Source organism: Salmo salar, chromosome 22 (genome assembly GCF_965601325.2).
Source record: "Salmo salar chromosome 22, fSalSal1, whole genome shotgun sequence".
Classification (NCBI taxonomy): domain Eukaryota; kingdom Metazoa; phylum Chordata; class Actinopteri; order Salmoniformes; family Salmonidae; genus Salmo; species Salmo salar.
Genome location: NC_138312.1, coordinates 24405156 through 24430130, shown reverse-complemented (window position 1 = coordinate 24430130; position 24975 = coordinate 24405156). Strand labels below are relative to the sequence as shown.

The window sequence follows — 24975 nt, the reverse complement described above, 5'->3', positions numbered from 1 at the left end:
TACTTATGGACTCACGACATTCCAGTTTTTACATTTTTAGTTAATTTGTAAAAATGTCTAGAAACATAATTACACTTTGACAGTGTGGGGTATTGTGTGTAGGCCAGTGTGACAATATCTCAATTTAAACAATTTTAAATTCAGGCTGTTACACAACAACATGTGGAAAAAGTCAAAGAGTGTGAATACTTTCTGAATGCACTGTATGTCAGTAATGAAATACTGAAAAACCATAAATAAATAAAGCCTCCATAAAATCTATATTAAATTCCCTTAAATATCACAAAATACATTTAGAGTAGAGTTTAATATATCCTATTGAAAAGAAAATATGTAATTAAGTTAGTTCAGTAATCCATTTTGAAGATCTATAGATTTTTCATTGAAAAAGTCTTCTACATTATATAACAGCTGTGTTTGAGAGAGTACATGTATACTAAACAAAAATATAAACGCAACATGTTGGTTCCATGATCTGAAAAAAATAAAAAAAAACATACAAAAAGCTTATTTCTCTCAAATTTTGAGCACAAATTTGTTTACATCCCTGTTAGTAAGCATTTTTCCTTTATCTAGACAATCCATCCACCTGACACATGTGGCATATCAAGAAGCTGATTAAACAGCATGATCATTACACATGTGCACCTTGTGCTGGGGACAATATAAAGGCCAGGAAATGTCATGCTGACTGCAGGAAAGTCCACCAGAGCTGGTGCCAGAGAATTTAATGTTCATTCCTCTACCATAAGAAGCCTCCAACGCCGTTTTAGAGAATTTGGCAGTACGTCCAACCGGCCTCCCAACTGTAAACCATGTGTAACCACGCCAGCCCAGGACTTCCACATCCAGTTTCTTCACCTGCGGGATCGTCTGACACTAGCCACCCGGACAGCTGATGAAATTGTGGGTTTGCACAACCAAAGAATTTCTGCACAAACTGTCAGAAACCGTCTCACGGAAGCGCTGATTCAGAAGGATTAGGTTAAACGTGGAAGACATTTTAGTTGAATGCAATCAGTTGTACAACTCGTCGTCCTCACCAAGGTCTTGGCCTGATTGCAGTTTGGCGTTGTAACCGACTTCAGTGGGCAAATGCTCACTTTCGATGGCCACTGGCACACTGGGAAAGTGTGCTCTTCACAGATGAATCCCGGTTTAAACTGTACCGGGCAGATGGCAGACAGCGTGTATGGCATCGTGTGAGTGGCTTGCTGATGTCAACGTTGTGAACAGAGAGAAATCCATGTGAAATCCATGGTGGCGGTGGGGTTATGGTACGGGCAGGTATAAGCTACGGACAACGAACACAATTGCACATTATCAATGGCAATTTGAATGCATAGAGATACCATGATGAGATCCTGAGGGCCATTGTCGTGCCATTCATCCACTGCCATCACCTCATGTTTCAGCGTGATAATGCATGGCCCATGCCGCAAGGATCTGTACACAATTCCTGGAAGCTAAAAATGTCCCAGTTCTTCCATGGGTTGCATACTCACCAGACATTTCACCCATTGAGCATGTTTGGGATGCTCAGGATCGACGTGTATAACAGCATGTTCCAGTTCCTGTCAATATCCAGCAACTTCGCACAGACATTAAAGAAGAGTGGGACAACACTCCACAGGCCACAATCAACAGCCTGATCAACTGTATGCGAAGGAGATGTGACGCGCAGCATGAGGTAAATGGTGGTCACACCTGATACTGACTGGTTTTCTGATCCACGCCCCAAACTTTTTTTAAGGTATCTGTGACCAACATATGCATATCTGTATTCCCAGTCATGTGAAATCCATAGATTAGGGCCTAATGAATTTATTTCAATTGACTGATTTCCTTATATGAACTGTAACTCAGTAATATCTTTGAAATTGTTGCATGTTGCGTTTATATTTTTGTTCAGTGTACATGTCAAACCACACTGGAATGTCCAATTCTTTTATAAGAATTTGTTAATTCTCGTTTCCTATTCCATCCTTTCTCCATGTCTTAAAATGGTTTACATTCAAATGGCCAGCAAATTTCTCAGTGTTCAGAAGGCCCCCATTGGCTACTGTTTCTCCATGTGAGAGCCAGGAAGTGGTCAGGTCCAGGGACATTCCAGATTCAGGCACTGGGTTACTGGAACTGCTGCAGCAGATGTAGTAGTCAAGGATGTGTATATCATTCATTGTCAAGAGTTCATGCTTGTGTATGACCACAATGGTATTGTGTGATTGAAAGTTCAATGTTCCTGGGAGGGAAGGCACTGAGATGCATAGGCGATCACTCAGTAGATTTGCACAGATAGCAAGCTGTGGATGGTAGGAGTTGGCAGTCTCCATTGTCCAACAGTTAGTGGTTTAGCATTAAGGCTTGATCTTCCACAGCTGTAGAAGAGACAACAAGGAGGGTGCATTTAAAAACACAGCACATATACTCACTTTTGGAAGTTAATACAAATGTACTAGGAGGAAAACAACTCTGACAGAGGTGAAGAATCACTGTTTGGAAAACATACCAGTGTTTTTTTTGTTTTTTTTACCTTTATTTAACCAGGCAAGTCAATTAAGAGCAAATTCTTATTTACAATGACGGCCTACCCCGGCCAAACCCGGACGATGCTAGGCCAATTGTACTCCACCACATATCAGTGTTCAGCTACAGCACTGTGGTATTAGAAGTGTCTCCACTCACTCTGATGTTGAAGCCGAGCAGATCGCTGACCACAGCGGAGACTGCAGACAGGATGACCACACGTGTGATGTTGTAGATAAGAGGGTTCACAGTCAGACCCAGCAGTCGGAAGGGGGTGTCAAGCTCCTGTGAAAGGGTTGGTATGAAAAGCTAGAGATGCTTTCACTGCACGTTATGCTGAATAAACTACCAGCCCAGAAGATGTGACTCAGTCCAAATATTCACAATGCGGCTAAAGTTTAAAGACATGCTTACTTTCATTAATTTTGTTGCAAGCTTCAGAACATTGTTCACTATGTTCAACATTTCTTTCTTGTTGGGCTTCTTTTCCATCTTAAGATACAAGTTGATCTGAAAGAATTGAGGAGATGCATTAATGAAAGTATTAAAGTGGTCTGTCTGCGTGTGCACGTGTGTGTGTGTTGTAGGGAGCCTCACCTGTTCTGTCAGCAGCACTGACACGTTGCTGTATTTACAGTTGGTCTCGGAGCCCAGGGTGGCCAGGCGGAGCAGGAAGAGGATGAGAGAGGAACCCCACACCATGAGCTCCCAGTTGGTCTCCGAGTCCAGGAAGGTGTGGTGACTGTTCAGGAGCTGGGAATTAGATATAGAAAAAGAGTACTCGATCTTTCATCGATTGAGTTTCTACTGGTTGAACCTTAACCAATGCCCATTCATGACACGGGGAAGGTAAATCATGGTGTTTCCTGGAATCCTGTGTATTTATCAGAGATACACACACTCTTTCTTATAGATATGTCTGACCTGTGTACACAAGATGAAGGCGATGGAGAGGGCCAGGAGGAAGATGGAGGAGACGATGACATCAACGGAACGCTGGGGCCCACGTCTCTGTGATGAACGGGAAAAAAGGGTAAGACATTAATCAATGAGGATAAGACATTAATCACCCCCTACTGGTCAAAGCCATACACTGAAGTATACCTAAAAAAAGTCATAAGAGTAGTGAGAGTAAGTCAGACCTTGAGGAAGGAGCGGAGCGACAGCCACATCTTTATGTTCTGCACATTCTTCAGCCTGAAATGGGGGATTTCCCACTTCTTAGCCTTTCGTGCTGAGGTGATGTGGTTGAAGAGTTTGGCGAAAACAAGCCGCTGTTGTTGAAAGAGAACCACGCAAAAAAGTATGTCAACCACACCATTTCCAGCATGTTTGTTTTGTAGTGGTATGTCTACTACAGTACAGTGGGACTAACATGCTGACCTGTTTGTAGGTCCTCTCTGCCACACACATCATGAAGAAGAAGAGTCCTGTGAGGCAAAGCCTCTCCACGGTGGTGATGAAGAAGAAGGCGTAGATCTGGGTGTTGGGCGGCCCCACCACCATGACAGCCAGCTCTACCAGGGACAGAGAGCTCAGGCGCTTCATGTCCAGCCGCTGTGCCAGGCGGAAGACAAAAGGAAGCAGTGCCAGTGTGGCAGTGAACAACCCCCCCAGGGCTAGGTAACCCATGCCCTGCTCCACCACCTTCACCTACACAGGAGAAATGACCTCTGTTAGGAGGACAGTGGCATGGAGCACAGAGTACATAGTCCTAATAGTGTTTCTATAAATAGAATCAGACAGAACCCCTTTCCAGTCCTAAAGCATTACAGACCAGCATTCCCTCAGTATTGAATGTGTGTTAATTCTACCAAAAAGGTATCAGTGTGTAATGAAGAGGTCATAGGTGGTGTACCCGTGTAAGGATGATCCCACTGATCTCCAGTACTGACATATCTGCTTTCTTGCACTCCCCCTGCTCCCAGATGATGACACTGACCCGGTCTCTGGATGGGTGGCACGCCTGCAGCCACGATAGATGGCCCTGTAGGGAGAGAAAGCTGGTGAGCTGATATATACTTACCCTTTCTGTGATTAAAGTGAGTCCTTGTGGACGGACCCACCTGCAGCAGGGTCTCATCATCACTGCTGAGAGTGGTGAACGGGGGGAGGGTCAGGCCAGGGCCGCATCGCCCGTCCCCCTCACTGTCACTGCTGCCACTGGAGGCGGTGTCAGGCCCCTGAAGAAGCTCCTCCCATATTGTGTCATCTGTGTCAGAAGCCGGGCGTGAGACTTCGGACCTAAGGCGCTCTACTTCACGAGGTTTCACCTTAGTGTCCATGGCACCTCCACTACTTTCCTCCTGTGCAAATAATAGGTCAAACTAAATGTCCCCCTTTCACTCTGGCTACAATAAACAGAGCAGGACTCACTGCCTCTTAAGGTTTACCTGAGGTGATGAGGGGTTTGAGAAGGAGTGAAGGCGTCTCTTCCTGAGGACAGAGGCAGGTATAGTTCCAGCTACACCAGTAGGTCGTTTTTCTTCCTCATCCTCCTCACTGGAAAGTTCGTCAGAGGCCCCAAAGCCTGACTTTCTCTGGTTGTTCTGGAACAGCATCACAATCAACAATAGAATCCGCAGGATAAACGCAACACCACCTTGGTAGCCAAAATGTCAATCACAGACAAAGCCCCATCTTAAAAGCCCCGCCCAGCCTTACAACCCGCTAGACAAATTTGCTCAGGCAACACAAAAAGGTAACAAATACATTTTGAGATTTCCCATTTTCATGTGTGTGGGCACGTTTGGAACCCTGGTAGCCCTTAACACTCAAACCTTATACAGGTAAAAATTGCAGATTTGGGCAGTGATAGGCACCTAAATTTGAATGCAGTGGCTGTACAGTAACATGCTATAAATGATGTCAGAGCTCAGGCTCTGCGCTTCAGTGCTTTATAGGTTTTGACTGACAGCTGTTCTGAACTTGAGCACCTAGTGCATCAAAAAGTTGTACACATCCCTCACGCTGAGTGAGAGAAACGCTGTAAATTGAGAGGACTTGATGAGATGTTAATACATTATATTAATACCGCTTTGATGTCATACAAGCAAGCCAAACACCTGTGAATCCAAATGTGCACTTCACATTTCCATTTAATTTAAACTCATGACATATACAGTGTAAGGCTGTCCCCGAGAGTCGTCCTGTTCTTTCGACCAATCGATTGGTTGAAAATGTTTTAAATTTATATTTCCATATACACTACTGTTCAAATGTTTGGGGTCACTTAGAAATGTCCTTGTTTTTGAAAGAAAAGCCAATTTTTTGTCCATTAAAATAACATCAAATTGATCAGAAATACAGTGTAGACATTGTTAATGACTATTGTAGCTGGAAACGGCTGATTTTTAATGGAATATCTACATAGGCGTACAGAGGCCTATTATCAGCAACAATCACTCCTGTGTTCCAATGGCACGTTGTGTTAGCAAATCCAAGTTTATCATTTTAAAAGGCTAATTGATCATTTGAAAACATTTTTGCAATTATGTCAGCACAGCTGAAAACTGTTGTGCTGATTGAAGAAGCAATGAAACAGTTCTTCTTTAGACTAGTTGAGTATCTGGAGCATCAGCATTTGTGGGTTCGAAGCTCAAATTGGCCAGAAACAAAGAGCTTTCTTCTGAAACTCATCAGTCTATTCTTGTTGTGAGAAATAAAGGCTATTCCATGCAAGAACTTGCCAAGAAACTACCTGCAAAACACCAGTCTCAACGTCAACAGTGAAGAGGCGACTCCGGGATACTGGCCTTCTAGGCAGAGTTCCTCTGTCCAGTGTCTGTGTTCTTTTGCCCATCTTAATCTTTTATTGGCCAGTCTGAGATATGTTTTTTTCTTTGCAACTCTGCCTAGAAGGCCAGCATCCCGGAGTCGCCTCTTCACTGTTGACGTTGAGACTGGTGTTTTGCGGGTACTATTTAATGGAAGCTGCCAGTTGAGGACTTGTGAGGCATCTCTTTCTCAAACTAGACCCTCTAATGTACTTGTCCTCTTGCTCAGTTGCGCACCGGGGCCTCCCACTCTAAAACCATCTACATACAGTTGAAGTCGGAAGTTTACATACACCTTAGCCAAATACATTTAAACTCAGTTTTTCACAATTCCTGACATTTAATCCTAGTAAAATGTCCCTGTCTTAGGTCAGTTAGGATCACCACTTCATTTTAAGAATGTGAAATGTCAAAATAATAGTAGAGTGATTTATTTCAGCTTTTATTTCTTTCATCACATTCCTAGTGGGTCAGAAGTTTACATACACTCAATTAGTATTTGGTAGCATTGCATTTAAATTGTTTAACTTGGGTCAAACGTTTCGGGTAGCCTTCCACAAGCTTCCCACAATAAGTTGGGTGAATTTTGGCCCATTCCTACTGACAGCTCTGTAATTGAATCAGGTTTGTAGGCCTCCTTGCTCGCACACGCTTTTTCAGTTCTTCCCACAAATTTTCTATAGGATTGAGGTCAGGGCTTTGTGGTGGCCACTCCAAAACCTTGACTTTGTTGTCCTTAAGCCATTTTGCCACAACTTTGGAAGTATGCTTGTGTTCATTGTCCATTTGGAAGACCCATTTGCAATCAATATTTAGCTTCCTGACTGATGTCTTGAGATGTTGCTTCAATATATTCCACATACTTCTCCTCCCTCATGATGCCATCTATTTTGTGAAGTGCACCAGTCCCTCCTGCAGCAAAGCACCCCCACAACATGATGCTGCCACCCCCGTGCTTCACGGTTGGGATGGTGTTCTTCGGCTTGCAAGCGTCCCCCTTTTTCCTCCAAACATAACGATGGTCATTATGGCCAAACAGTTCTATTTTTGTTTTATCAGACCAGAGGACATTTCTCCAAAAAGTACGATCTTTGCGAACCGTAGTCTGGCATTTTTATGGCAGTTTTGGAGCAGTGGCTTCTTCCTTGATAAGCGGCCTTTCAGGTTATGTCGATATAGGACTCGTTTTACTGTAGATATAGATACTTTTGTACCGGTTTCCTCCAGCATCTTCACAAGGTCCTTTGCTGTTGTTTTGGGGTTGATTTGCACTTTTCGCACCAAAGTACATTAATCTCTAGGAGACAGAACACGTCTCCTTCCTGAGCGGTATGACGGCTGCGTGGTCCCATGGTGTTTATACTTGCGTACTATTGTTTGTACAGATGAACGTGGTACCTTCAGGCGTTTGGAAATTGCTCCCATTGATAAACCAGACTTGTGGAGGTCTACTTTTTTTTCTGAGGTCTTGGCTGATTTCTTTTGATTTTCCCATGATGTCAAGCAAAGAGGCACTGAGTTTGAAGGTAGGCCTTGAAATACATCCACAGGTACACCTCCAATTGACTCAAATGATGTAAATTAGTTTATCAGAAGCTTCTAAAGCCATGACATCATGGAATTTTCCAAGCTGTTTAAAGGCAGAGTCGACTTAGTGTATGTAAACTTCTGACCCACTGGAATTGTGATACAGTGAATTATAAGTGAAATAATCTGTCTGTAAACAATTGTTGGAAAAATTACTTGTGTCATGCACAAAGTAGATGTCCTAACCGACTTGCCAAAACTATAGTTTGTTAACAAGAAATTTGTGGAGTGGTTGAAAAACAAGTTAATGACTCCAACCTAAGTGTATGTAAACTTCCGACTTCAACTGTAAGCACACTGTTTGATTAAATAATTAAGACACGCAAATGACTCATGAAAGAACCAGATGGTCACACTGTGTTAAAAAGAAATGACAGCGAGTGCCTGTGTGACTTGCGCGCGTTGTCTCGCTCTCCTCCCTACTGCAGTGAAAAGGCACCACAACACAGCAAGTGTTGATTGCGCTGTCCGTGCTGAAGCTGGAACAGAATTTGAGCCATTTAGTTTCTTACTTGTTTCTGATTTAAAATGTCCTTACCCGAAATACCAATTTGTTTAGGATCCTTGCTCTCTTTACGTGAACCATGTAAGCATCACATGCATGTGACCAATAGTGCCTGACCTATAGCCTATCATAATCACATCAATAAATTGGTTAGAAACTCCGAACACAGTAATGTCGACAGCAAAATGGATGCAGAGAACGTGAAAAAGAAACTCGAAATGGGCAAATGTTTACTGGTTGCTCAGGAGGGAAAGGGGAAGTCAGAACTGTGGAAGACATTTGACTTAGTTATGTAAACTATTGGAGATCCAGATAAAGGAGGGTATAGGAGCAAGCGTTGCATGAGTATTAGGATTGCCAAAAAGTTGCTGTTAGATTACAATATTATTTTTTCTGACCATTTGGAACAGTGTAAACAACACTAAATGAATAAGTGTACTAGAGAGTCTGTTCTATGGGGAAAAAAAGATATACGAAGCCTTTATTACAGCAGACTAAAAACAGTTGCATGCATTCCTGAATTGCGGTTTATTTATTGCATAGGCTAATTATTCAAAGCTCCCTTTGTTATTCAATTTTAAAACTAAAATGCTTGATTGCATTTCAAAGCATGAATGTCTCGTATGCTTTGTGATGGCATGAACAAATGAATGACTGATTGATACAGTAGCCTGTATTGAAATATAGGCCTAAGTAAATTACGGTATTAAGACTGAACCGGACGTAGTCTTAGGCCTACAGCTCGATGGTTGAGTATACAAGGCTACTTTACAAAGCCTACTAATGATAACGACATTACTTATTATTATAAAGATGATCACAATAATAATTGTAATAATAACAATGAGAAGGAAATCAAGAAAAAGGAGGGTATAGGAGCGAGAGCTGGGTGGATATTATGTGTGACAAACAGGTGCTGATAGATTACAATATTAATTTTCTGCCTGTTGGAACAGTGTAAACAACACTAAATAAATTATAAGTAATACTAGTCTGTTCTAACGGAAAACAATTGTAAAGCCTTTATTACAGAATAGCAAATATTAAAAACAGCCAAATCTGTGAAATGTATTTATCCGTCATTTTGCCGTTGCATGAGGCTTGGTGCTCACGGAATCAGTAGGCTACTAAACAAACACTCAAACAGGCAACAGAAGCAAAATCTGCCTTAAAAGTTTGAATACACCTACTCATTCAAGGGTTTTTCTTTATTTTTACTATTTTCTACATTGTAGAATAATAGTGAAGACATCAAAACTATGACATAACACATCTGGAATCATGTAGTAACCAAAAAGTAGCCACCCTTTGCCTTGATGACAGCTTTGCACACTTTTGGCATTCTCTCAACCTGCTTCATGAATGCATTTCAGTTAACAGGTGTGCCCTGTTAAAAGTTAATCTGTGGAATTTATTTTCTTCTCAATGCATTTGAGCCAATCAGTTGTGTTGGGACAGGGTAGGGGTAGTATACAAAAGATAGCCCTATTTGGTAAAAGACCAAGTCCATATTATGGCAAGAACAGCTCAATTAAGCAAAAAAGAAACAACAGTCCATCATTACTTTAAGACATGAAGGTCAGTCAATACGTAAAATGTCAAGAACTTTGAAAGTTTCTTCAAGTGCAGCCGCAAAAACCATCAAGAGCTATGATGAAACTGACTCTCATGAGGACCGCCACAGGAAAGTAAGACCCAGAGTTACCTCTGCTGCAGAGGATAAGTTCATTAGAGTGAGCTGCAGCTCAGATTGCAGCCCAAATAAATGCTTCAAAGTTCAACTGTTCAGAGGAGACTACATGAATCAGGACTTCATGGTCGAATTGCTGCAAAGAACCCACTACTAAAGGACACCAATAATAAGAAGAGACTTGCTTGGGCCAAGAAACACGAGCAATGGACATTAGACCGGTGGAAATCTGTCCTTTGGTCTGGTAAATCCAAATTGGAGATTTTTGGTTCCAACCGCCGTGTCGTTGTGAGACGCAGAGTAGGTGAACGGATGATCACCACACGTGTGTTTCTCACCATGAAGCATGGAGGAGGAGGTGTGATGGTGCTTTGCTGGCGACCCTGTCTGTGATGTATTTAGAATTCAAGGGACACTTAACCAGCATGGGTAGCACAGCATTCTGCAGTGATATGCCATCCCATCTAGTTTGTGCTCATTTGTTTATCAACAGGGCAATAACCCAAAACACACCTCCAGGCTGTGTAAGGGCTATTTGTCCAAGAAGGAGAGTGATGGAGTGCTGCATCAGATGACCTGGCCTCCACAATCACCCAACCTCAACCCAATTGAGATGGTTTGGGATGAGTTGGACCGCAGAGTGAAGGAAAAGCAGCCAACAAGTGCTCAGCATATGTGGGAACTCCTTCAAGACTGTTGGAAAAGTATTCCAGGTGAAGCTGGTTGAGAGAATGCCAAGAGTGTGTAAAGCTGTCATCAAGGCAAAGGGTGGCTACTTTGAAGAATCTCTAATATAACATGTATTTTGAATTGCTTAACATTTTGTCGGTTACTATATGATTCCATATGTGTTAGTTCATCGTTTTGATGTCTTCACTATTATTCTACAATGTTGAAAATAGTAAAAATAAAGAAAAACCCTTGAATGAGTTGGTGTGTCCAAACTTTTGACTGGTACTGTCAGACCCTGATCTGTTTCACCTGTCTTGTGCTTGTCTCCACTCCCCTCCAGGTGTCGCACATTTTCCCTATTATCCCCTGTGCATTTATACCGGAGTTTTCTGTTTGTCTGTTGCCAGTTTGTCTTGTCTCATCAAGCCTACCAGCATGTTTTTCCGTACTCCCGTTTGTCTCTAGCCCTTGTTTTTCTAGTTTTTCCGGTTTTGACTACTCTGCCTGCCCTGACCCTGCCTGCTGTTCTGTACCTGTCTGACTCTGCCCTGGATTACCAACCTCTGCCTGCCCTTGACCTGTCGTCTGCCAGCCCCTTTTTGTTAATAAACATCTGTGATTCGAACGGTCTGCATCTGGGTCTTATCCTGTATATGGATGATGTATAAAGCCAGGCACATTTAACAGTTAGGCTGTTGATTATAGACCTAATTAAGTTGGGGTTTGCTGGCTCCTCAATTTTCTAAGACAATTAGGCTAAGCCCTATTTCGCACAGGACTAGTATTTCTAGAGAACGTTGGTTATGTAATTATTACCCCAGAATGTCTGTTATTCCAGAGGACGATTAGGACGGGAGTAATCTTTTCCAAACGGCCCCCTGTAATTCTTAATTTTTTCCCCCAAAACAAATCGACAGTTACGACGGAAGCCTGGAGTGTGTTTTTCCCCACACAAAGATATTTCAACAAGTCCAGGCGATAACAGTGTCGCCATAATATTTGAATTGAGGAAGTGTGATAATAATCATTAGGATATTTTAGCGATCCGCAGTAGACGTCCTAAATGCCCCCCAGCTGTCAGATGTGAGCTGAACAGTGCACTTGCACAGAAGATGTGTTTTATTAAGGCTATGGACGCAAAAGTGAACTTATCATTCCCAAACGTTTAAGTCAGTTGTATGCTGCTTTGCGATCTATTAACCACAAGGGTTACGTTAAATAGGTACGATATTGTTCACAGATGCATTTGGCAATATTCAATTCATACGCACTAAACATAAGAACAAAAGCCTTCACTGTGAAAGTTGATACATGTAGGCCCTTCATCTATAGCCTATGCACAGTTATTGTTGTCTTGCTCACTTGCTCAAACCGTGAGCAACACCTGTCAAACTCAGACATTTCTCTCAAAACACAGGGATGTCGATTTGCACGGGACTAGTATTGTCAAGAGGACTTTGGAGTTCACCAAAAAACAGTAGGTTATTCTGGCTGGAATTGTTACTCTCCTGTCATGTACAAATTATTGACATGGCAGATTCGGACAGGACTAAAATGAGATTTATTAGTGTTGCACCATTATTCTTACATAATCATATACAATTTCAGTATCACATGTCTTAGAATGATGGATTGTGCCATGAATTAGACAGGTGTTTTGTGCACATTGAAAAAAAAATACAATTGCAACCGCTCGACTAAAGAAATCTGGCTCGACCAACAGCCTATCGACCAAACAATCGACCAGTCGACTACATGGGGTAAACCCTAATACAGTGTCAACATCTATGATCACTGTTTGATGTTCAGTTACAAGATGACATGTCGTCATACCCTGGGTTGTTCTGAACAGAAAGAGCCTGTTTGTCTATTGTGAAGAGATGCACCTGAATGCACTCATGACTCCTTTCTATGGGGACCAAAATTACGATCCCTTTCTCTGAAATGCCTTGTGAAAGTCTAACACTAAGATCGTATTTTACAACTTAGCTAGTCACGTTGGCAATAAAACACGTTTTGAAATTATGCCCAACTGAACCAGACGGCGATTTTTAAATGGGCCATTTTTGGATTGCATGAAACAACAACAGTAATTGTGTGATGGCAGGGATGCAGAGTTGTGTTCCAAACAAAACAACTACAAGTTTGCATGCTCTAGTTCCTCGACGGCACAGCTAGGAGAGCTCAAAAAAGCATCTTATAGTTGAAGACTCCTCTTTGAGTCATAAAAGTGCATTTACATTTAGGAACTGTACACACTTTGGAGAGGTGTGTGGCCACTTGGAGACACCAGTCAGTCCTCTCAGTCAAACCCTTGTCACTTTTCTTGTCTTATGTTGCACCTACCCCACATTTTCCAGGAATATTCTTATTATCATGGTAATGAATGTAACCAGAGTATTTTCAGATTTCGCTATCAACAAATGTGGCGAAAAGTATACCGCTTTGATGTCATACAAGCAAGCCAAACACCTGTGAATCCAAATGTGCACTTCACATTTCCATTTAATTTAAACTCATGACATATACAGTGTAAGGCTGTCCCCGAGAGTCGTCCTGTTCTTTCGACCAATCGATTGGTTGAAAATGTTTTAAATTTATATTTCCATATACACTACTGTTCAAATGTTTGGGGTCACTTAGAAATGTCCTTGTTTTTGAAAGAAAAGCCAATTTTTTTGTCCATTAAAATAACATCAAATTGATCAGAAATACAGTGTAGACATTGTTAATGACTATTGTAGCTGGAAACGGCTGATTTTTAATGGAATATCTACATAGGCGTACAGAGGCCTATTATCAGCAACAATCACTCCTGTGTTCCAATGGCACGTTGTGTTAGCAAATCCAAGTTTATCATTATAAAAGGCTAATTGATCATTTGAAAACATTTTTGCAATTATGTCAGCACAGCTGAAAACTGTTGTGCTGATTAAAGAAGCAATGAAACAGTTCTTCTTTAGACTAGTTGAGTATCTGGAGCATCAGCATTTGTGGGTTCGAAGCTCAAATTGGCCAGAAACAAAGAGCTTTCTTCTGAAACTCATCAGTCTATTCTTGTTGTGAGAAATAAAGGCTATTCCATGCAAGAACTTGCCAAGAAACTACCTGCAAAACACCAGTCTCAACGTCAACAGTGAAGAGGCGACTCCGGGATACTGGCCTTCTAGGCAGAGTTCCTCTGTCCAGTGTCTGTGTTCTTTTGCCCATCTTAATCTTTTATTGGCCAGTCTGAGATATGTTTTTTTCTTTGCAACTCTGCCTAGAAGGCCAGCATCCCGGAGTCGCCTCTTCACTGTTGACGTTGAGACTGGTGTTTTGCGGGTACTATTTAATGAAGCTGCCAGTTGAGGACTTGTGAGGCATCTCTTTCTCAAACTAGACCCTCTAATGTACTTGTCCTCTTGCTCAGTTGCGCACCGGGGCCTCCCACTCTAAAACCATCTACATACAGTTGAAGTCGGAAGTTTACATACACCTTAGCCAAATACATTTAAACTCAGTTTTTCACAATTCCTGACATTTAATCCTAGTAAAATGTCCCTGTCTTAGGTCAGTTAGGATCACCACTTCATTTTAAGAATGTGAAATGTCAAAATAATAGTAGAGTGATTTATTTCAGCTTTTATTTCTTTCATCACATTCCTAGTGGGTCAGAAGTTTACATACACTCAATTAGTATTTGGTAGCATTGCATTTAAATTGTTTAACTTGGGTCAAACGTTTCGGGTAGCCTTCCACAAGCTTCCCACAATAAGTTGGGTGAATTTTGGCCCATTCCTACTGACAGCTCTGTAATTGAATCAGGTTTGTAGGCCTCCTTGCTCGCACACGCTTTTTCAGTTCTTCCCACAAATTTTCTATAGGATTGAGGTCAGGGCTTTGTGGTGGCCACTCCAAAACCTTGACTTTGTTGTCCTTAAGCCATTTTGCCACAACTTTGGAAGTATGCTTGTGTTCATTGTCCATTTGGAAGACCCATTTGCAATCAATATTTAGCTTCCTGACTGATGTCTTGAGATGTTGCTTCAATATATTCCACATACTTCTCCTCCCTCATGATGCCATCTATTTTGTGAAGTGCACCAGTCCCTCCTGCAGCAAAGCACCCCCACAACATGATGCTGCCACCCCCGTGCTTCACGGTTGGGATGGTGTTCTTCGGCTTGCAAGCGTCCCCCTTTTTCCTCCAAACATAACGATGGTCATTATGGCCAAACAGTTCTATTTTTGTTTTATCAGACCAGAGGACATTTCTCCAAAAAGTATGATCTTTGCGAACCGTAGTCTGGCATTTTTATGGCAGTTTTGGAGCAGTGGCTTCTTCCTTGATAAGCGGCCTTTCAGGTTCTGTCGATATAGGACTCGTTTTACTGTAGATATAGATACTTTTGTACCGGTTTCCTCCAGCATCTTCACAAGGTCCTTTGCTGTTGTTTTGGGGTTGATTTGCACTTTTCGCACCAAAGTACATTAATCTCTAGGAGACAGAACACGTCTCCTTCCTGAGCGGTATGACAGCTGCGTGGTCCCATGGTGTTTATACTTGCGTACTATTGTTTGTACAGATGAACGTGGTACCTTCAGGCGTTTGGAAATTGCTCCCATTGATAAACCAGACTTGTGGAGGTCTACTTTTTTTCTGAGGTCTTGGCTGATTTCTTTTGATTTTCCCATGATGTCAAGCAAAGAGGCACTGAGTTTGAAGGTAGGCCTTGAAATACATCCACAGGTACACCTCCAATTGACTCAAATGATGTAAATTAGTTTATCAGAAGCTTCTAAAGCCATGACATCATGGAATTTTCCAAGCTGTTTAAAGGCAGAGTCGACTTAGTGTATGTAAACTTCTGACCCACTGGAATTGTGATACAGTGAATTATAAGTGAAATAATCTGTCTGTAAACAATTGTTGGAAAAATTACTTGTGTCATGCACAAAGTAGATGTCCTAACCGACTTGCCAAAACTATAGTTTGTTAACAAGAAATTTGTGGAGTGGTTGAAAAACAAGTTAATGACTCCAACCTAAGTGTATGTAAACTTCCGACTTCAACTGTAAGCACACTGTTTGATTAAATAATTAAGACACGCAAATGACTCATGAAAGAACCAGATGGTCACACTGTGTTAAAAAGAAATGACAGCGAGTGCCTGTGTGACTTGCGCGCGTTGTCTCGCTCTCCTCCCTACTGCAGTGAAAAGGCACCACAACACAGCAAGTGTTGATTGCGCTGTCCGTGCTGAAGCTGGAACAGAATTTGAGCCATTTAGTTTCTTACTTGTTTCTGATTTAAAATGTCCTTACCCGAAATACCAATTTGTTTAGGATCCTTGCTCTCTTTACGTGAACCATGTAAGCATCACATGCATGTGACCAATAGTGCCTGACCTATAGCCTATCATAATCACATCAATAAATTGGTTAGAAACTCCGAACACAGTAATGTCGACAGCAAAATGGATGCAGAGAACGTGAAAAAAACTCGAAATGGGCAAATGTTTACTGGTTGCTCAGGAGGGAAAGGGGAAGTCAGAACTGTGGAAGACATTTGACTTAGTTATGTAAACTATTGGAGATCCAGATAAAGGAGGGTATAGGAGCAAGCGTTGCATGAGTATTAGGATTGCCAAAAAGTTGCTGTTAGATTACAATATTATTTTTTCTGACCATTTGGAACAGTGTAAACAACACTAAATGAATAAGTGTACTAGAGAGTCTGTTCTATGGGGAAAAAAAGATATACGAAGCCTTTATTACAGCAGACTAAAAACAGTTGCATGCATTCCTGAATTGCGGTTTATTTATTGCATAGGCTAATTATTCAAAGCTCCCTTTGTTATTCAATTTTAAAACTAAAATGCTTGATTGCATTTCAAAGCATGAATGTCTCGTATGCTTTGTGATGGCATGAACAAATGAATGACTGATTGATACAGTAGCCTGTATTGAAATATAGGCCTAAGTAAATTACGGTATTAAGACTGAACCGGACGTAGTCTTAGGCCTACAGCTCGATGGTTGAGTATACAAGGCTACTTTACAAAGCCTACTAATGATAACGACATTACTTATTATTATAAAGATGATCACAATAATAATTGTAATAATAACAATGAGAAGGAAATCAAGAAAAAGGAGGGTATAGGAGCGAGAGCTGGGTGGATATTATGTGTGACAAACAGGTGCTGATAGATTACAATATTAATTTTCTGCCTGTTGGAACAGTGTAAACAACACTAAATAAATTATAAGTAATACTAGTCTGTTCTAACGGAAAACAATTGTAAAGCCTTTATTACAGAATAGCAAATATTAAAAACAGCCAAATCTGTGAAATGTATTTATCCGTCATTTTGCCGTTGCATGAGGCTTGGTGCTCACGGAATCAGTAGGCTACTAAACAAACACTCAAACAGGCAACAGAAGCAAAATCTGCCTTAAAAGTTTGAATACACCTACTCATTCAAGGGTTTTTCTTTATTTTTACTATTTTCTACATTGTAGAATAATAGTGAAGACATCAAAACTATGACATAACACATCTGGAATCATGTAGTAACCAAAAAGTAGCCACCCTTTGCCTTGATGACAGCTTTGCACACTTTTGGCATTCTCTCAACCTGCTTCATGAATGCATTTCAGTTAACAGGTGTGCCCTGTTAAAAGTTAATCTGTGGAATTTATTTTCTTCTCAATGCATTTGAGCCAATCAGTTGTGTTGGGACAGGGTAGGGGTAGTATACAAAAGATAGCCCTATTTGGTAAAAGACCAAGTCCATATTATGGCAAGAACAGCTCAATTAAGCAAAAAAGAAACAACAGTCCATCATTACTTTAAGACATGAAGGTCAGTCAATACGTAAAATGTCAAGAACTTTGAAAGTTTCTTCAAGTGCAGCCGCAAAAACCATCAAGAGCTATGATGAAACTGACTCTCATGAGGACCGCCACAGGAAAGTAAGACCCAGAGTTACCTCTGCTGCAGAGGATAAGTTCATTAGAGTGAGCTGCAGCTCAGATTGCAGCCCAAATAAATGCTTCAAAGTTCAACTGTTCAGAGGAGACTACATGAATCAGGACTTCATGGTCGAATTGCTGCAAAGAACCCACTACTAAAGGACACCAATAATAAGAAGAGACTTGCTTGGGCCAAGAAACACGAGCAATGGACATTAGACCGGTGGAAATCTGTCCTTTGGTCTGGTAAATCCAAATTGGAGATTTTTGGTTCCAACCGCCGTGTCGTTGTGAGACGCAGAGTAGGTGAACGGATGATCACCACACGTGTGTTTCTCACCATGAAGCATGGAGGAGGAGGTGTGATGGTGCTTTGCTGGCGACACTGTCTGTGATGTATTTAGAATTCAAGGGACACTTAACCAGCATGGGTAGCACAGCATTCTGCAGTGATATGCCATCCCATCTAGTTTGTGCTCATTTGTTTATCAACAGGGCAATAACCCAAAACACACCTCCAGGCTGTGTAAGGGCTATTTGTCCAAGAAGGAGAGTGATGGAGTGCTGCATCAGATGACCTGGCCTCCACAATCACCCAACCTCAACCCAATTGAGATGGTTTGGGATGAGTTGGACCGCAGAGTGAAGGAAAAGCAGCCAACAAGTGCTCAGCATATGTGGGAACTCCTTCAAGACTGTTGGAAAAGTATTCCAGGTGAAGCTGGTTGAGAGAATGCCAAGAGTGTGTAAAGCTGTCATCAAGGCAAAGGGTGGCTACTTTGAAGAATCTCTAATATAACATGTATTTTGAATTGCTTAACATTTTGTCGGTTACTATATGATTCCATATGTGTTAGTTCATCGTTTTGATGTCTTCACTATTAATCTACAATGTTGAAAATAGTAAAAATAAAGAAAAACCCTTGAATGAGTTGGTGTGTCCAAACTTTTGACTGGTACTGTCAGACCCTGATCTGTTTCACCTGTCTTGTGCTTGTCTCCACTCCCCTCCAGGTGTCGCACATTTTCCCTATTATCCCCTGTGCATTTATACCGGAGTTTTCTGTTTGTCTGTTGCCAGTTTGTCTTGTCTCATCAAGCCTACCAGCATGTTTTTCCGTACTCCCGTTTCTCTCTAGCCCTTGTTTTTCTAGTTTTTCCGGTTTTGACTACTCTGCCTGCCCTGACCCTGCCTGCTGTTCTGTACCTGTCTGACTCTGCCCTGGATTACCAACCTCTGCCTGCCCTTGACCTGTCGTCTGCCTGCCCCGTTTTGTTAATAAACACCTGTGATTCGAACGGTCTGCATCTGGGTCTTATCCTGTATATGGATGATGTATAAAGCCAGGCACATTTAACAGTTAGGCTGTTGATTATAGACCTAATTAAGTTGGGGTTTGCTGGCTCCTCAATTTTCTAAGACAATTAGGCTAAGCCCTATTTCGCACAGGACTAGTATTTCTAGAGAACGTTGGTTATGTAATTATTACCCCAGAATGTCTGTTATTCCAGAGGACGATTAGGACGGGAGTAATCTTTTCCAAACGGCCCCCTGTAATTCTTAATTTTTTCCCCCAAAACAAATCGACAGTTACGACGGAAGCCTGGAGTGTGTTTTTCCCCACACAAAGATATTTCAACAAGTCCAGGCGATAACAGTGTCGCCATAATATTTGAATTGAGGAAGTGTGATAATAATCATTAGGATATTTTAGCGATCCGCAGTAGACGTCCTAAATGCCCCCCAGCTGTCAGATGTGAGCTGAACAGTGCACTTGCACAGAAGATGTGTTTTATTAAGGCTATGGACGCAAAAGTGAACTTATCATTCCCAAACGTTTAAGTCAGTTGTATGCTGCTTTGCGATCTATTAACCACAAGGGTTACGTTAAATAGGTACGATATTGTTCACAGATGCATTTGGCAATATTCAATTCATACGCACTAAACATAAGAACAAAAGCCTTCACTGTGAAAGTTGATACATGTAGGCCCTTCATCTATAGCCTATGCACAGTTATTGTTGTCTTGCTCACTTGCTCAAACCGTGAGCAACACCTGTCAAACTCAGACATTTCTCTCAAAACACAGGGATGTCGATTTGCACGGGACTAGTATTGTCAAGAGGACTTTGGAGTTCACCAAAAAACAGTAGGTTATTCTGGCTGGAATTGTTACTCTCCTGTCATGTACAAATTATTGACATGGCAGATTCGGACAGGACTAAAATGAGATTTATTAGTGTTGCACCATTATTCTTACATAATCATATACAATTTCAGTATCACATGTCTTAGAATGATGGATTGTGCCATGAATTAGACAGGTGTTTTGTGCACATTGAAAAAAAAATACAATTGCAACCGCTCGACTAAAGAAATCTGGCTCGACCAACAGCCTATCGACCAAACAATCGACCAGTCGACTACATGGGGTAAACCCTAATACAGTGTCAACATCTATGATCACTGTTTGATGTTCAGTTACAAGATGACATGTCGTCATACCCTGGGTTGTTCTGAACAGAAAGAGCCTGTTTGTCTATTGTGAAGAGATGCACCTGAATGCACTCATGACTCCTTTCTATGGGGACCAAAATTACGATCCCTTTCTCTGAAATGCCTTGTGAAAGTCTAACACTAAGATCGTATTTTACAACTTAGCTAGTCACGTTGGCAATAAAACACGTTTTGAAATTATGCCCAACTGAACCAGACGGCGATTTTTAAATGGGCCATTTTTGGATTGCATGAAACAACAACAGTAATTGTGTGATGGCAGGGATGCAGAGTTGTGTTCCAAACAAAACAACTACAAGTTTGCATGCTCTAGTTCCTCGACGGCACAGCTAGGAGAGCTCAAAAAAGCATCTTATAGTTGAAGACTCCTCTTTGAGTCATAAAAGTGCATTTACATTTAGGAACTGTACACACTTTGGAGAGGTGTGTGGCCACTTGGAGACACCAGTCAGTCCTCTCAGTCAAACCCTTGTCACTTTTCTTGTCTTATGTTGCACCTACCCCACATTTTCCAGGAATATTCTTATTATCATGGTAATGAATGTAACCAGAGTATTTTCAGATTTCGCTATCAACAAATGTGGCGAAAAGTACAGTAAACGTAAAATGCACAAAAAAATCAACTGTGTAATGTTTGGATTCAGTGTTGTGTCAGGTGAACTGTTGTGTCCTCAACTTTGGTCTAATAATTTTCCCATTATCTCCAAACTATTCCTTTGCCATTGCTACCATGGTTATGCATTTCATATTTCTTCTGTAAGAAACAATTCAATTTAGCCCCATCCATATAGGTCAATTCCTAGAGTGTAAAGGGTTAACGACTGCTTGACTCACAAACATGAATTATTGCTTTATGTTCAGGTAGACGATCTGGTCATTGTTTGTATGGCCTTACCCTTCTCTCCTCTGATCTGTACAACCTCTGGTTTTCCTCCAGCTGCCAAGGCTGCAGCTCAATGTCCCCGTCGTTCCCCTGTCCCTCTGTTCTCTTCAATCCTCTACCCTTCCTTGGCCTGAATGAATGTTGAGAAATGAGGGAACATGTTATACAGTGTGAGAGCAGTTTGCAAGAGTGTTTAAAAGGGTGAGCACACTGCAGTGTGTGTGTGTGTTACATGCTGTAAGAGCCCAACCTCCTCCTTCGTGCAGGGCTGGTGCTGCTCACAGGGCTGTCTGAGGGGCTCCGGTTGGACTCAGTGGACACTATCTGGCAGTGCACTGTCCCCAGCAACAACATCAGACACATGGGCCCAAATAGCTCACTAGCACTGGCTGCAGGAACTTCCATGTACAACACTGATGCTGCCACTGCAGAGAGAAAACCATTAAGTTAACAGGCCACCCAAAAATGGTAGAAACCGGCTCTTTAGAGAGTTAGTGAATGACAGACGTATTTACTTTAGGTTGATAAATAGTATATCGTATGACTTCTTAACAGTAGACAACAAGCATGATCTGACCCATGCCTAAAGCAATGTTAATGTGAGATGTGAGTTTACCTTGCATCAAGTAGAGCACCAGGATACAGCTGGAGATGGACCTGGAGGTCACCTGGATCCACCATTGGAAAAAGAAGGGGAAGAGGAGCACCCTGACTAGACCCTTACGAGTCAATGCTGTCCATGGACTATCTGGCTTGGCCTTGCTGAATGTGGATCCTGGAATAGAAGAGAGCCAATCAATAGCGTTGCATGCACCATATCCATCCAATAAGCAACATGGTGTAAGATATAAGATATAACACCTTGTAATAAATGGATACTCACCTCTTACTAAGTCAACATCAATGAGGTCTGTCTTGATGTGGCCAGACCTCTTTGGTTTACTGTCAATACCCTGTGGGGGTGACACTTATCTTAGTGACAAACGCTGATCATATAAGAAATGTGTGCATATTAGGCAAAATGTCATGAACTTACATTAAATTCTGCTTGCTCCAGAGATTTCTCCCAGACCTGCTGATCATATGCACCAATCTGTTGACACATGGACACACTTCAGTTTGTATCATCTCATGTAGGGGATTTTAGACCCTCATTACAATGTCAGTAAGTCTAGCATGTCTTAGGGGCCATTTACATTAGTAAAATATGTCTAGTGAGATCTATTGGTCTTCAACATCAGATTTGCAACTTCTCTATTTACACAAGCCTGGGGTGTTGTTTGGCCAAATCCACATTCCTGCTTCATGTGAGTGCAGCTATTAGCATACCGTAAATACCATAGTATTTAGACAAACAAAATAAGGCTAGAAATTGAAACTATACAGGAGCTTCTCACCTAAACTATATTGCACAGTGTTTCATACTTAAATAATGCAATGATTCACAAATATGTGGATATTTTAAAAGCCTTTCATTTTCAATTTGTCTAACAGAGCAAGAATGCTGTGTACCTGTATTAAGGCAATTACGGTAATTCTGGCTGGGCCATGTGGTGTGGGAGAGACTTTTTCTTAAAGGGTAACTCTCAACTCCAATTTCAGCCTTTGCCTGACCCCTTCAAATTTAACAAATATTCATTCAGGTGAGATGTTGTGGGTGGGGGGAATATCTCATGAATATTCATTTTGGGGGTGGGTAAACATAGTTGTACCTGATCCCACCACTTCTCACTAAAGCATACTTACCAGAAGTCCACTGGCACTCTCTGATAATAAAATGATGTGCATCGTGGGCAAATACGTCTCTGCAGTTAGCTCACAGTGGTAAGGCCGCGAGTTCCTGACATCTACTGCCACTTGCGGTGTAAGTTTGAATTCCCCACTGAGCGTTTTATAGACTTGACACTTTGCCAAAGTTTTAAAAAATTGCATTGTTTAGAAGGAGTGCAAGGTTGAATTGAGTTTGTGCACACGCGCACTTCACAGAGGAGGCGTTCCCAAATGGAAATATGCAAATACATGCTGCAGCGAGCCAACAGGATCTCGCTAGCTCGTACTTGGCTTTGCCCACCTCCTTGCTTTATCTGCCCACTATGCTTAATTTGCGCCCACTGTAAACAACACAGATGAACCATCTTAGGTTAGTTATAAATATCTTTGCCAATATGGCACGCTTCAAATTCAAATACTTCAGGCACCATTGGGAGTTTTCCAGACAACTGGTAACTCAGAAAAATACGAGGTCAAATCATGACGTCAGTGATCTACAGATGGGAAAGTCAGAGCTCTAGAAAGAGGCCCAAGTTCCCAAGTTGGATGACTGTTCAAAATGATTTTTCCCCCAGTCGGAGCAAGTTTTTTTCTGAGTTCCCAGTTGTCTTGAACGCACTCAAGTCAGAAGTCTGAGATTTCCGAGTTACCAGTTCCCAGTTGTTTTGAACATGGCATATCATCTACTGGTTTTACATACCTCCGGAGGTTTTATTTAGGCAAGTCAGTTAAGAACAAATTCATATTTACAATGACGGCCTACACCGGCCAAACCTGGACGACGCTGGGCCAATTGTGCGCCCCCCTATGGGACTCAAATCACAGCCGGTTGTGGTAGTGTGGGAGACATCTCTTAAAGAGATTTGAATCTAGATCTGTCTTTTTACACTGCACAAGTATCTCTCCTGGACATAGTTTGTGTTGTCAAAGTAGTGTAGTGTAAAGAGGCCCTTACCTTCTCTTGATACCATGCTATTCTTGCCATTGTTGTTTTATGACTGTGATGAAGATTGTGTCAGGTCATTTTGCAGGGGGCACAGGGGCAGATAAGATCTGACTGCAATCCAGGCTTGTCAAAACAAAGGAAAGAAGAGAACATTAGCGATAAAGCAAAAACAAAGCCATTGTGGAGTACAAAGGGCATTCACACATAACGTGTTCCCTCAATACCAGAAATAATCACTTCTAACTGTAGTTTACTGTTTTTAATTGTGCTGCATGTACATTTGTTATACTCAATACAAAACTACGGTTAGCTGTATAGGCTACAGAAAGTCAACTGACTAAAACTTACCCCAAAGCCAAAGGATAATGTGGTTGAAGATAGGTGATACAATTGTCCAACTGTATTCGGGTGAAACTCTCTACCAGAGATCATTCCAAAAACATTAAAAGATCAGTCAGTACTGAACCATCATCCAATAGCAGTATCAAGTGGGATGGCGCAGTAACGTTACAAGGATTGCAAGCTAGCTAGCTCTGCCTCGCCATCATCATCATCATCATCATTCAGGCAACCTCAGCTAGGCTATACTTTTCAACTCGTACAAAACACGTTTCAATTTCTAAATTTGCCACAATTCAAAATAGGTAAACAGATTCGCGGCATATTTAGCTAATCTAGAAACCAGTACAGTTGTGCTATATTAGCAATAGAAGCTAGCTAGCTACCATTAAGCAAAGTTAGCTCGCCAGCTTTTCTTCAGCCCAGGAGTGGTGCGCGGCTCGACGGGGTAAACTAGCCAGCTAGCAGCATCTCGACTGCGGGAATTGCAAAGATTTATGAGAAATGTATTTTATTTCAGTTATTTAAACGATTTTCCAAATGCAAACTTCGTTGTCAGTAGCATTTCAAGGCGAATTCATAGGAATGCACACCGACACGGCTCTTGCGATAGTTTTTTCCGGGTTAATCCGATTCATTTTAGCCTGCTTGTTTGTGGACAATTTTCAGAACTGTCAAATCTGTGCCGCGTGTCGTCTGTGGAAAATCCACATTATAATAAATAACTTGTGACAGCTAGGCTAGAGTTTAGGCTTTACCACTCTAGACTTCTAGAATAAACATCAGTGCATAGAGTCAAATA

The 24975-nt window shown here is 41.6% G+C and overlaps 1 protein-coding gene across 1 annotated transcript; it reads right to left on the bottom strand.

The window, feature by feature from the left end:
* Window positions 1–19: 19 nt before the first annotated feature.
* Window positions 20–24975, bottom strand: LOC106583000 (protein PHTF1). Its single transcript, XM_014166697.3, has 18 exons — window positions 24560–24975; window positions 24183–24252; window positions 23844–23957; window positions 22155–22211; window positions 22002–22071; window positions 21735–21893; window positions 21369–21543; window positions 21131–21248; window positions 4920–5075; window positions 4593–4832; window positions 4385–4513; window positions 3910–4179; window positions 3669–3800; window positions 3451–3537; window positions 3124–3279; window positions 2941–3036; window positions 2686–2811; window positions 20–2378 (listed from the first exon to the last, which is right to left on the bottom strand). The coding sequence occupies exons 3-18, from the start codon at window positions 23871–23873 to the stop codon at window positions 2358–2360; spliced, it is 2022 nt and encodes a 673-aa protein (XP_014022172.1). The 5' UTR covers window positions 23874–23957; window positions 24183–24252; window positions 24560–24975; the 3' UTR covers window positions 20–2357.

Coding starts and splice junctions, on each gene's coding strand:
- LOC106583000 (XM_014166697.3), bottom strand. CDS start 23,873: ATGGCAAGAATAGCATGGTATCAAGAGAAG. Junction 21,544..21,734: donor GGTGCTCTACTTGATGCAAG/GTAAACTCACAT, acceptor TTCTCTCTGCAG/TGGCAGCATCAGTGTTGTAC. Junction 3,538..3,668: donor CGCTCCGCTCCTTCCTCAAG/GTCTGACTTACT, acceptor CGTTCATCACAG/AGACGTGGGCCCCAGCGTTC.